The sequence below is a fragment of the Pleurodeles waltl genome, chromosome 2_2 (assembly GCF_031143425.1).
Source record: "Pleurodeles waltl isolate 20211129_DDA chromosome 2_2, aPleWal1.hap1.20221129, whole genome shotgun sequence".
Taxonomy (NCBI): Eukaryota; Metazoa; Chordata; class Amphibia; order Caudata; family Salamandridae; genus Pleurodeles; species Pleurodeles waltl.
Window position 1 is genome coordinate 510,156,627 of NC_090439.1, and position 12,800 is coordinate 510,169,426.

At 43.6% G+C, this 12,800-nt stretch overlaps 1 protein-coding gene across 1 annotated transcript in view; it reads right to left on the reverse strand.

Moving 5' to 3' along the window:
* ANKRD29 (ankyrin repeat domain 29) overlaps positions 1–12,800 on the reverse strand; it is a 585,479-nt gene that overhangs the window by 37,678 nt on the left and 535,001 nt on the right. Inside the window, exon 7 of the mRNA XM_069220024.1 lies at positions 5,196–5,294. Coding sequence (XP_069076125.1) covers positions 5,196–5,294 — 99 coding nt within the window. The remainder of the gene's footprint in view (positions 1–5,195; positions 5,295–12,800) is intronic.

Below are 12,800 nucleotides of genomic sequence, written 5' to 3' on the forward strand. Positions count from 1 at the left end.
TTTAGTGTCTTTTCACTAAATGTCTTCCTACCCTCTTAATCCTTAAATGAATTACGCTGAGTTAAACAGAACTGATATTAGTGAAAAAAACGCAGACTGACATTCTTCACGTGGGTCTGTTATGTGACAACAACGCCACTGTTGTATGTGTAGAATTATGGATGGGTAACAGTGAATAATGGAGACATTTGTCTATGATGTCACTTTTTCCAATGTGAAAAGCATCCCCATTATTCACTTTTTACTTATCTATAACTTTACGCGATGTATGGCCCCCAAATCATCTACCACTGTTTTGAACAGCTACGCAGGGGCAAAGGAGCAATAAGGAGCCATTTATAACACGGCCTATCCTCCCTGACCCAAATGTAAAAAGTAAATACCCTAAGTGCCATCCTTAACCACTCCTACCGTCTTCCTTGTCCTTATTCCCCTCCTGCAGCTGTGCTTTCTACTTTCGGTCTGTAAGGGAACCCTGTCAGCCTGGCCTGAAGGCCTCTTCTTGTGCCCCATAGTGCCCCCCTAACACCACCATGTGTGCACCATATCCAAGATGCAGTGCACCATGGCGGTAGTTAGGGAACTAGCATCAAACTTTTTGATGCTAGTTTGGAGCTTTACAGGATTAGTGTAAAAAAATGTTGATGCTAATCCTGCAAAGAGCATTGAGGCCCGGTGCAGGCATAATGTAGTACAAAGGGTTACAAAATGGCGCACTGCATGCATTGTGCCACTTTGTAAATTTGGCGCAGCGATTTTGGCCTCGTTGGGCTACATTAGCATAAAAAATAATTACGCTAATGCGGCGCAAGGATGCGCTAGGGGCTCTTAAATCTGCCCCTTAGAATCTGATGTAAACGATAGAGGTTTCCTATGGAAGCCATACATAAGGAACTGACTAAGCATGATTATCTCTGCATGTAATTATATTGTTTCTTTTATGTAAGTGTTGCTAAGTAGATATATTTTGCGGTATATGTATTATCTGCAAATATAAAAAACAAATGAAGGAATTTCATTGTGCACTTTCCCTTTAAATGAACTGGCACAGGGGTGGGTGTTTTTTCCTGATTATCACCTCGATGCCAAGGCCCTACGGTGGGGAAGCAGATCACACTGTATTCCAGTCAGCTGAGTGAACATATAGCATCTGCATTTTGATGGGCAATCTATATGATGGCAATTATTTTAGGCCATCTGAGAATAAATGAAAGGAATTCCTTGTCTGACCACAAGAAGTAGATATGTTTCTGGAGCTTGTCTTCTCAGTGGAGGGCCGCCATCCACTGTCCTCCCTGTCTTGAGCAGAGCCGTGAGCCAACCCACATGCCAATACGCCTGCTGCACATGGCTTTAGGTTGGGTGCATCATGATCAAAACATATGACCTCTGCAAAGGCCAGGCATGGCACCAGCCCCGTGGCCCTAAGCCTGCAGTGCATGGCATCAGGCAGCCATCCAATATACCACAAGGCGCGCAGACTCTGTCTAAGGGTCCTTGGACCCGGACAGCAACCAGATTCGTTGAACTCTAACATCTCCCGATCCATTAGTGAAAATGGGGTGTTTCTTTATTATTTTGGGTGTGTGTGTATATATGTATTTGTAACCCATGCATATTGTCTCTGGGTTCTTGAAATTCATCCCCTACCCTCTGAACCCCCCTAAATCTTTTTTTGTGACACAGGCTTGGGTCCTTGCATTCTGTAATGGTTGCAACAGCAAAAGCGTTCCTGCCATGACCAGCCAATCAGATTGCGTCCATGGGCCAACCCCAGCTCGTAGCTATTCACAATGGATAAAGGCAAATTTTTTTCCTTCTCTTACTGTATTTATTTATATTTTGATTTGGCTCCAGTGGTCATTCAATGGATTAATGGACAAGGCAGTGTTTTTACTTAATATCCTGAAACTTGCTCCTCACCCCATTGTCATGAAGGTACTGCAAAACTATTGAACCAATACCAAAATACCCTATTCTGAATAAAGTTCTAGTTTCCAGCCAAGAATGCTGTAATTTCGTTTTGCAATTTATGCTGCTTTGCATAATTACCAGTAGAGGCTGGTGGCAGGAAGGGGTGAGGGGGCAGGGGGCAAGGAGCAGCATGAAGCTCAGAGGGAGTGGGGGCTGCATGTGGAGCGAGGGGAATGAAGGGGCATTAAAAAAAATAATAAACTTACCTGCTGTCTCCGTGTTCCACCACTCCAGCAGCCTCCAATCTTCTTCGCCCCTCCCCAACCAATGTCAACGCTTCTCTAATGCTGTTACATGGCAAGAAAGAAGTGCCAGGATTGGCCTGAGTGGGCAGAAATGCTACTCGGGGAGGGAGTGGGACACGGCGCTTGGTCTCCACCCGGCTGTGCAACAAAGCTGGATGGAGAGTTCTAAGTGCGCATGTCAGTTCGGCCGGCCTTGGATGGCTGCCCAAACTGACATGTGCACTTAGAAGCGCACCACTTCTCCTCCTCCACTTGTTGACATGGAAGAGGCTGGCCCGCCCCGCCCTATGAAAGCAGAAAAATAAAGGGATAGTAAAATACTTTTATTATTCCTTTATTTTTCTGCTTTCACCAGCAGGGTGCGCACTCCTCTGCCATATCGGAGAGGCCGCCCCTGATATTTAGAAGGGAAACAAGAAGTGAAAATGCTTTTTTTTATCCCCTCTTTAACCTTTCCCTTCCTGGATACATCTATATGAAACTCGACATACCGATACTTAATCAGGTAAGCTAAGCAGGTGAAAATGTCCATGCACATTCGAATCAAAACTATTAGGAAAATATAAATTGCTTTTCAATGGAAAATTAGACTTAACTATAAATGTACAAATGGTCTTGTTGACTGTAAAATATTTGACGCGATGTATGCTGCTCGACTGAAGAGTGTTTAACAGGCTGTGACAACAGATGATTTGGGTTCTGGTGAATCTTAAAAAAATTAGTACATAGGTGGCGATGCCAGAAAATACAGCTGTGTGTGCAAAATCTTATGGATTACATTAGTACAAATAGAGGCATGTCTAAATTAATTTGGGGTATTCTGAACATTTTCAGAATGTTTCAAGTTGCCGAGAAGTTCAGTGATCATATACACTAGAGGAATGATGCCGAAGGGGCTGGGTTTAAAGTCAATATGTAACAATAGCATTCAGGCTGGAAACCTGTTTTAATCATAGTGCTCTTATTGTTCCACATGTGTCAAAAGGGGATGTTTCTTTGTTAACTTGTTAATTACCAGCTGAAGGTACCATGCCATTCCTACTTAACACTAGCCACATGTGGAAAGCATTTAGCTGGCCTCTTTGTTTCTCACATCACATAACCTCATTAATGCTGTGTGATATGCTAGGAAAACATAGTTTTTCGGGCTCTTGTAATCTTAAATATCTCCTGTCAGACCCCTCCTGTCAGAAGGAGTCATGCGGCGGGCACCGGCTACTGGGCCACAACCAAGGCGGTGGGGTGGTTTACATCTGGTGCTGTGGTATGCCTCTTACTATGGCTCTGCAAAACTGGGCTAAGAACACCTTTTCCAAACTTGACTTTCAGGGTAGCGAAGGTGAGCAGCCAAAAGCTTCTCAGGGACCTAGTGTGGGGAGCAGAGACTCAGAACGCAGTCAAACAACAGACATAATACTTCCTGTTCAACCCAGTGCTGCCTTAATAAAAAGAGAAGTACTTTATTTTCACAGTAAAATGAAGTACAACACACAGTAATGCAGATTCAGCTACAGGATTCTACATTCACACCTATGGGGCTCTAGCCAAGTTCAACATTACTTACTATAGGTACAGTGACCTAACAAAACTCTTATGGTGTCCACAATATCTACAGGGTTTAGCAGCCATAAAAGGTCATATGCAGAATCAGGCATAGGTGAGACCTCATTATCAGATTGTGCAAGCCGCTACCATGTTGAGTATTTCTTAGATCATTTTATACACATCTTGAATTAAAGAGTTCATGCAAGGAATTATTATTTTCCCAAAGGCCTGACTTATCTTTAAAGTTCAAGATACAGTAGCATATTTACAAAGAATTGGCATAGGGCAGCACAGCAAGCCTTTCTGCTGTAATACCCTACACCAATTAAAAAAGGGCAGAAATGCACCACATTCAAATGATACAGCGCACATTCCCCCTGTGCTGGCGCACACACTGCTGCCCCGTGCCAATGCAGGCACCCTTGCACCATGGTGCAAGGGTGTCTGTGTTGTTGGATGGATTGTTTTTGTGCAGGAAGGGCCACGTTTCTGTGCAAAAACATCCTAGAAGGCATTTTCCTCTTTCTATATGTGCTGCAGAATGCGGCACACATAAAAAGAGGAGACAACGAGGAGAAATAAAGATATTTTTCCTCGGTCAGGCATACAGTTTTGATGCTTTCCCCGGTTTACAGATTCTTGTAAATCTGGGAATGCGCCAAAACCCATGGGTGTTGCGTGGAAACTTCCACCGCAAAGCCTATGGTACTCCTCCCTGACGAAGTGGAAGGCAATGCAGCAACTTGCACTGCATTGCCTTACACCATATCTGCAAGGCTATGAAAAGCCATGCAAAATAGCTTTGTATTATTGCCTTGTAGATTCATGCCTCCACTATGCACCACCGCTGCATCACAAAAAGTGACACACTGGCAGGGCACGCAACTTATAAATATGCCTAGAGTTTCTCATTAATTCAGTTTAGTTCCCATATTCCTGTTCACTGGAAGTGGCTTAGCTTAGAGACTGGTGGTGTGCTCTTCGTGGTCACACTGTAAGCCACTTAGTTTGCTGGAGCGGGATCGCAGGCAGCTGCCCCACCTCTCAGATCTTGTGGTTGGGATTGAACAGAATGGCAAGCCTTGGCAGCGGTTGCACATCTTTGGCAATTAGGGCTTATAGGCCATTGGGAATGTCCTCGGTGGTGGCAGTGTTGTTGATCCTTGCAGGTCACACAGCATGTGGAGGCAGCAGAGGATTAAGTTCCACCAGTCACGTTGCATGGAAGCAGAACATGAACCACGCAGAGAGTCCGGAAGATCTCTAACACCTTTGGTTAGCACTGGTTATGCTTCAGGTTCAATTATATTGAAAATCATTTGTCAAATGTAAAAATATGTAATAGTAGAGTTTTGTTAACCAACATGTCAGTCCCCTATAATATAACCTTGTTTTAAACCAAAGAAAATAGACGTAAAGTGCTATACTCACTGTCCGCGTAGAGTCTCTGTCGGCTCCTCGTAGAAGCAATACCCTCACCACCTCCTTGTGGTCCATCTGTGAAGCAATCCAGAGCGGAGTGGTCCCATCCTTTATACAAAAGACCCAAGAGTGCTCCTTAGCAACAGAATCCTTTTAACAAATGTTCATTAAAAATAACTTAATATGATCTCCGGAGGCAAAACAGAAATATAGCAAAGCAGAGTTTTAATCAAAAATGCTAAATATATGTAAAAGAACAGGAAATGTCTATAGACTACAGCTTACAACACAGTTGACTTTCTGGAAGGAAAACATTATCTTTTTGGTTGCTTGTATTCCATTTCTAATTGTGGGATGCTTATTAGACACCTCAGGGTCTTTTCTCTTCTCTTCCTCCATATTTCTCCTTCTAAGCCTTTCTCTCTTTAGCTCTGTGTCAGATTATGAAAAATAAGTTCTGGTCCCCAAAAATGAGTGCAGGAGCCTGTGACCAGTAACTAGGACCATGTGCAAAAATGAGGCCAAAATTAAGAGGGGGGAGGTGAAGCATCTAATCACCACTGCCAGCTCCATGTAATTGTGCCTCTCTCCTCATCTCTCTTTCTCCAGGGATTCCCACTGTCCACTGGCCACACAGACCATCAGTCACTTCACCATATGACCTTTGAGAGGTCAGGTTACAGTCAGGAAGATTTCATTTGTGGTTCACAACTTCCTTACCTCACAGCTGTGGGGGGAGGCCAAATTTGTACTCCTTGGTGCGGGCAAGCTTGCAAAGAACCTGCGAGAGAGGGACTGCCCTACCAAAGCTTATGTGCGGATCTGGTAGACATCAAGAGAAAAATACTGAGATGGCTACCAGGACATCTAACTCCATGGGCTGGCAAAAAACTAGTTAAGGCCCTCTTCTCTGAGAAACCAATTCAAGGATAAGCCTAACTCAGAAAGAAAATACACAAGAAAATGAGATGAAGCACCCATTCCTTCTTGGTTCCTGCCTTGAGGTATTTCCATGGTAATTGTGAGAAAGCATCAAAACACTCCATCTAAAACGAGAGTGCTGTCAGAGGTGAAGTAGGTGCACAGAGGGCCGAGTATTCTGCTGTCCAAACAGATTGGCTTTCATACCTGGTATCACCCCTGACTGGAAGGCCATGCAGGCACGATTTTAGGCCTACTTCAAGGGATTTGTCTCTTGTGCTGCCTGCCTGAATCCTGAATAGTGCCTCAGGGCCACATACAATGCTTGTCGTTATGGTGGAATGTTTTGAGTGTTTTTTTTATCTCAATGTGAGATGGTTGACTATTTGTGTCTGACACTGTTATCAAAGGGATGTTTGCTGATACAAAGGGTAGCACACTCATTAATGAAGGTTTGTTGTATTTTGAATACATGCGGTAACCCTTTATGGAGGAGTTATGATTTGAGAAACCCGAAGTATGAATTGTACGATATATTGTAATGGATTTAGTCGGATGTAATTCATTCAAATATCATCCCTCAGTGTTGAGGAGAGGAGAAGGACAAAAGCGAGAGAGACAGAGAGACAGAGAGATGAGAAGTTGTTTTTCGTGAGATCCTAATGCGTCACAGATAGAGGTGGGTGAAACTTCTGGGTGTTAAGCCAAATACAGAAAAACACCTTTTTTTCCACCTGGAATATGGAATATCCACTTGAGTTGATTTATTAAATAGCCTTAACACGGTTTCATAAGAAGGAGGCGAAGAGTCAGTCACAGGGAAACACGTATTAAGATAAACATGATCCAAAACTGAAGCCAAAGTCTCTTTCCTAATGTACCTTTTACTCATCAGAAAGAGCCTCTACCTCATTTCTGGACTCAGTTGTAGGAGACAACAACAAATCATCCAGAGACACAGTCTCTGTCTTCTTTAATAATAGAGCTTCTTTAAATTCATTATGGTCTCCAATATCAGTCTTTTTACCCTTTCATCATCGATCTCCCTTCTCCTCTTCCTCAAGGGAGAAAAAATGAGATGAAATGGAAGCTGATTCCATATAGTGGCATTTTTGTCTGCCTGCCCATGCTGGAAACAATCTCACAAACTGTGCCTAAGTGTTTAAGCATGGAATGTTAATTCAGTAAAGCAAAAATATAGTCAGCCTGAAAAGCGAACACCTCACCTGCTGCATGAATGATCTTTTATACACTGCGAATGGGATCTCCTCTCCGTGGACCCATAGCAATGAAAATATAGACCATATAAAACTCAGTCAGGCACAGAATCATCAGCAGGTCAATAGTTACAGAAAAATGTCTCTGCACATGGTTCAAGCCCAGCAAGAACAATCTGAGAAACCATAATAAGTGTACCAACCTCACAAGTAATGACTGGGACGAGGATGCAGGACATAGAGGTAATAGTAGTTATAGCCTGCTAATGGAGCATTCTGCGCAGGTGTCCAACGTGCTAGTTGTAGTTTATTCCCTGGATAACTCAGGGCTGTTCATGGATGACAAGACGTGTAGGTCACTGCAAGATCACACTTAATAACATCCATGACCGGTGAAAGAATAGGCGTATACATATTAAATTCCTGAAGCATGGCAGTAAAATGATGACAAACAAAGAAAGCTTGAAGGATATGAAACATTCTGGGGGACAAATATGGAGTCTAGATAAAAAAGAAGGCTCCGCAAAAACCTACCACTAAAATATAAATTCCAAAATAATGATTTTGATTGAATGATTTGAATGTGAAAACCAATGTTTAATCTTGAAAGAAAGAAAATTACAGTTTCCCTTAAACTCGGGGTAAAAATTCTGTATGATTACACAGAATTACGCGAGAAGTGTAATTCTGCATTTAGCACAATTTTTTTTAGAATAAATGCCTCCTCACAGTTAAAATGGATGAGAGAATACATTTTGTGCTAAGAAATAGCACTAACTGCAACAGAACCTGAATAGCGAGCATGAGCAGCTTGCTTGTGGTCGCTCAATGTGCACTTGGGGTAGGAATTACTCTTAACTATGCAAGTGAGTGTAATTGCTTTATTATTGGTAATTCCACATCAAAGGGTAGAGCAGAATTATTGAAACTACTTCGATTACTTCATTATAATAAAAATTACTCCCAAGCCCACTTAAAACTTTGCATTTTTATCTCATCTTTTACTCACATCAAGGGACATATTTATGACAGATTTGCATCATGCTTGCACCACGCATCGTGGTACATGTGGAACACAAACCTCTAAGTCGTATTTGTGAAGCCACGCAAAGCACTATGAGTGGCTTTAAGGGGTTCCATAAATATGGAGTAATGCAATGCAGCTCTTCCTGCACAAAAACAATCCTGCATGCAATGGAGGCATCCTTGCTCCATGATGCAAGGGTGCCAATGTTGGTACTAGGCAGCTCAATGTGTGCCAGCGTAGGGAGAAATGATAGGAATGCGCCGTATGCCTTAAATATGGCGCATTCCTGCCCTTTTCCAGTGACACAGTGTAGCGCAGCAAGGTGACTAGCTACTAAGCACTGCTCCACTTTCCCATGAATATGGGCCCAAGTGTTCATGTTGTGGAATATATTCCATATTCATGTGATTATGCACTATGAAAACACATATTTTATCCCCTGCTGATGGTTTTTGCAGGTATTGATGTTTATTTTTTAACAGCCAGCCAATCAGAAGCATTACCCTTGGGACATTTAATCCAACAGTTGGCCAAGGTGTACTTGATGGGAGTGAAATATGTACTACATAACAATGTTGTGTAGATGTAGAAAAAGTATTGGGAAGTGTCGGTCAGAGGCAGAAGAAGCCTCATGAAGTAAAGACTATAAGAGGGAGGACTACTTCTGGATAATGAGTGACTGTGTCTGACAGGCACATGGAAGATTCAAAGATGGCTCAGGAATAATGGGAGAGGGGCAGAAAATAGGGGAATTGAACATGTCAGAAAAGGTGAATAATGAAAGAGGAGGGAAGGCAAAGGTAATACATGAACATGGGAGAAAAGTCTTGCTCAGAGTGAGCGATTATAGTTTGGAGAACCAACCTGATTAGAGATGAATTGGGTAGAGTCATGGGGCAAGGTGGAGAGTCAGAGAGCATGTGATGCATGTGATGCAATTATAGCAATTCAGACTATATAGGTGAGGTTTACAAGCAATGGCAGATGACGGTGAAGAGGACACTGCAACTGTGCTTTTCACCTTACCTTCTCAATACAAAGAAGCTGCACTGTATATAAACAGAGCTGAACCTGGTCACTTAACATGTCTTTGATTTCTTTTACACACTCTAGTGCTGTCTCTTACTTTCATGCTGGAGGCAGGTGGGATGCTTTTGGGAGTCTGTGTAGCTTCTGATGGCACTAGCTGCTCCTTTTGGCTCAGGCAGATACTTTGAGGACCTCTGGTTGTGGGTAGGCCTGGGCGAAGTGTGCAGAGTCACGCTACACGGAACTCCTCGAACTAGCAAAGAAACTCTGCTGTGCTACGCTGAGTTCTGCTAGCAGGCGGAGTTCTCAGTTGCACCTGTTCGCATTGCGTTTGATGTCCCACGCACTGTGAAGTGCGCACTTGGATTCAAAATCTCATGCACATGGCACCACGTGGTTCACAAGGGCATCACCATCTTGTTTATGGTGCTGGGACTTTTACTCCTATCTGCCCTTAATCTTTGCAATCCTCTACCTCATACTTGAGCTACCCCTATTTTTTATTTATTGTATTAGTATTTCTTTTTGTGTCTCATTATTTTTATGTTGGTTTCATTTATTTTGTGTTTTTTGTGACTTTTTGTATTTTTGTTTTTTCCCCTTTTTCCTTCCTTTTCCTCCTGTTTCTTTGTTTTTCTCCTAACCTACCCACCCAGTACCAGAGCAGCGGCCGCCTGCCTTGTGGTTGTGCCGCACTCAAGGGGTGCAGCTTCGTCCGATCTTCAGCGAGGAGGAGATGGCAGCACTTGTTTTTTAAGTGCAGCGCCACCTCCCCACTATGGTGGCAGCAGGCCTGTTAGTGGTTACCCCCTGCAGGAGCATCAGTGGGGCTGGGCTAGGGTGCGCTGGCTGGTCCAGGCCGCCACCAAAGCCCAGCGCACCACCCAGCAGCTGACGCACCGCTGGGAAGATATTATTGACTGAGAGCAGTACCTGCTCGACCTGGTAGCCGTTCAGATCCCAGGGCTTGGTGAGTATTGTATTTGTATTGTGTTTGTGTTCTATAATGCTGACCTTTTTTTCCAAATAGCATGCAGCTTCTACTCTGAGGTAAGTTACGGTTAGTTTACGTTAGATTACAGGTGCTCAGTGCTACATCATTGATTTTTATACTTGTAGGTAGGCACTCTGCTTGGCTGATTATTTAAGAAGCCATTGCAATGTAGACTCCCCTGTTTTCCCCATAATTCTATAGTGAATTATTGATATCAGTGAGTAAGCATTATCTGTGACTTTATATGGCGTGTACAGTCACGGCTCGCGCTGCATGAAAGGGGTGGGTGTGGCACTGGGGAGTGGAGGGGAGCTCCGGTAGGAATAAAAGTTAAATAAAAAAAAATAATAAACAAACACTTACTCCGTTGCGCCGCTCCTCTCCTCCGTCGCTGCAGGCAGGCACAGGCACCCAGCCTGCCCTGCGCCAATCCTGACGATGCTCAGAGCAGCGTCAGGATTGGCTGGGAGCGCCCAGCCAGGTCGCTTACAGGCAGACAGGGAGCCTGTGCAGGCTCTCTCCAGCCCAGCAAAAGTGTTGCTGGGCTGGAGAAAGCCTACTGCAAATGTGTAGGCCGGCCAAACACACATGCGCTCTGAGGGGCAGCGCTGTGCACTCCCCTCACTCCTCATCACCCCAGTGACCCCACCCCTTTATAAGGAAACGATAATAAACACTGTTTATTATTGTTTCCTTGTAAAGGTTTGCAGATGCCGCTGCTGGCGGGGGGCAACACTCCTCCACCCAAATGGAGTAGCTACCCCTGAGCGTGTACAGTCCCAAGCAATTTCACGTTGATACGAGTATGCATGCATTGCAAAAAAAGGAGTCTTAGTTGGTCCACGAAGGGGCCTGAGAAATGAGAATAAACTGAAAGATCATTCATTGCAATGCAAAGTGAGAGCCATGTGGGGAAGCGCAATGCCATTGGAATTAAAAATAGATAATTGTCAGCTCCAGCAACCTGAGCTGCAGACAGTAGCAATGTACTTGAAGCGCTGGCTAGCATGCCTTCAATAATTTGGCATAGCACTTGTACTGCATAGTGCATAATGCTTTACTCATCATAGTGAGGTAATTATTTTTTATTTTCCCACTAAATGTGTCTAATTCGTTACTATAAATGCCTTTAAAAGAAAACAAAATGTAATTACCAACCTTTTAATCTGGTCTTATTCTGCCTTGATTCTTTTCTACCAGTCAGTTAGTGTTTCTTATGTGAGGCATGTGTAGGTAAACAAATAAAATATTGACCCTGTCACTCTCCTAATCATAAATAATATTCACATCAAATTCCATCGTCCTTACGGGACCAGCAATATCTGTTATTGTGCCACCCACTGTCTATCATTTGAACAAGTGTTTGTTCAGACCATTGTTTACAATTTGCCTTTTGTTATTTTTCTTTTCCTCAATATAGCTACTCCTGCCCAATGACCATCACCAACTAGGCAGGAGATAGCGGCCCGGCTGGTGAACATTCGGGCTGAGTACCAGCACCTGGTGATCCTGGAGGAGGAAGGGGCTGAAACAGCTGCCTTGAACCCAGGATCCTGCAGGAGAGCACAACAGCCCTCAGTCTCACGGCCACTACATCGCCGGCACCACAGCCAGCAGTCAGGGTCCCTGACTGCACCTGCTGCTGCACCCTCCTGCTCCACCAGGGCATTTCAAAGATGCATCCTGCGTCGGATGGACGGTTTGGAGAGCCGGCTCACCAGGATAGAGCAGAGCATCGAGCAGCCCCAGACCCATATAGACAGTGCCCTTTAAAAAAATATATGTTTTGGTGGGAGCCACTTGTGGGTGGAGAGGGAGGGGAGGGAAAAGGGAAGGACTTGAAGGCTGGACTTTTTGGGGACGGGGTTATATTTGCAAAGAATAAAGGGGATATTATTTTTTTTACTTCAATTACATCTCAAGTCTTTATTTTGGTGTTTTAGACTTTTAGTTTGTACTGTTGTCTTTTAGTGCACCCTGTAATTTTTAATCTGCTAAAATAAAGTGTATGTCGTTTACTTAGAGCCTTGCTCTATTGCCCTCTCCAACTATTATTGACCACCAGGGGATGATTGCCCATGCCTATTTCCTACAAAAACCTAGTGCACACAGACAACATTTTCTTCAGTAAGGGTTGAGTACTAACTAAAGAAGTTCACTTCAATACATAGTACTTCTCCTACCTGAATAGATGAAGTGAGAAAGTCTTCTTACTGCATGCTTTTACCAGGATGGGATCTTAAGGGGGTGGAAGTTAGGTATTAGTATTAGCAGGCTAGCACCTAAAAGGAAGGACAGAACTTGAAAGAAAGTGCCACTCCCACCTATGCAAAAAATAGAGAGTTAGTTGGTCATCATCATGTATCATAACTGTAGGAAGACTGAGACCAGACTACCACAATGTCAGTTTTGACACACAGCAAAGA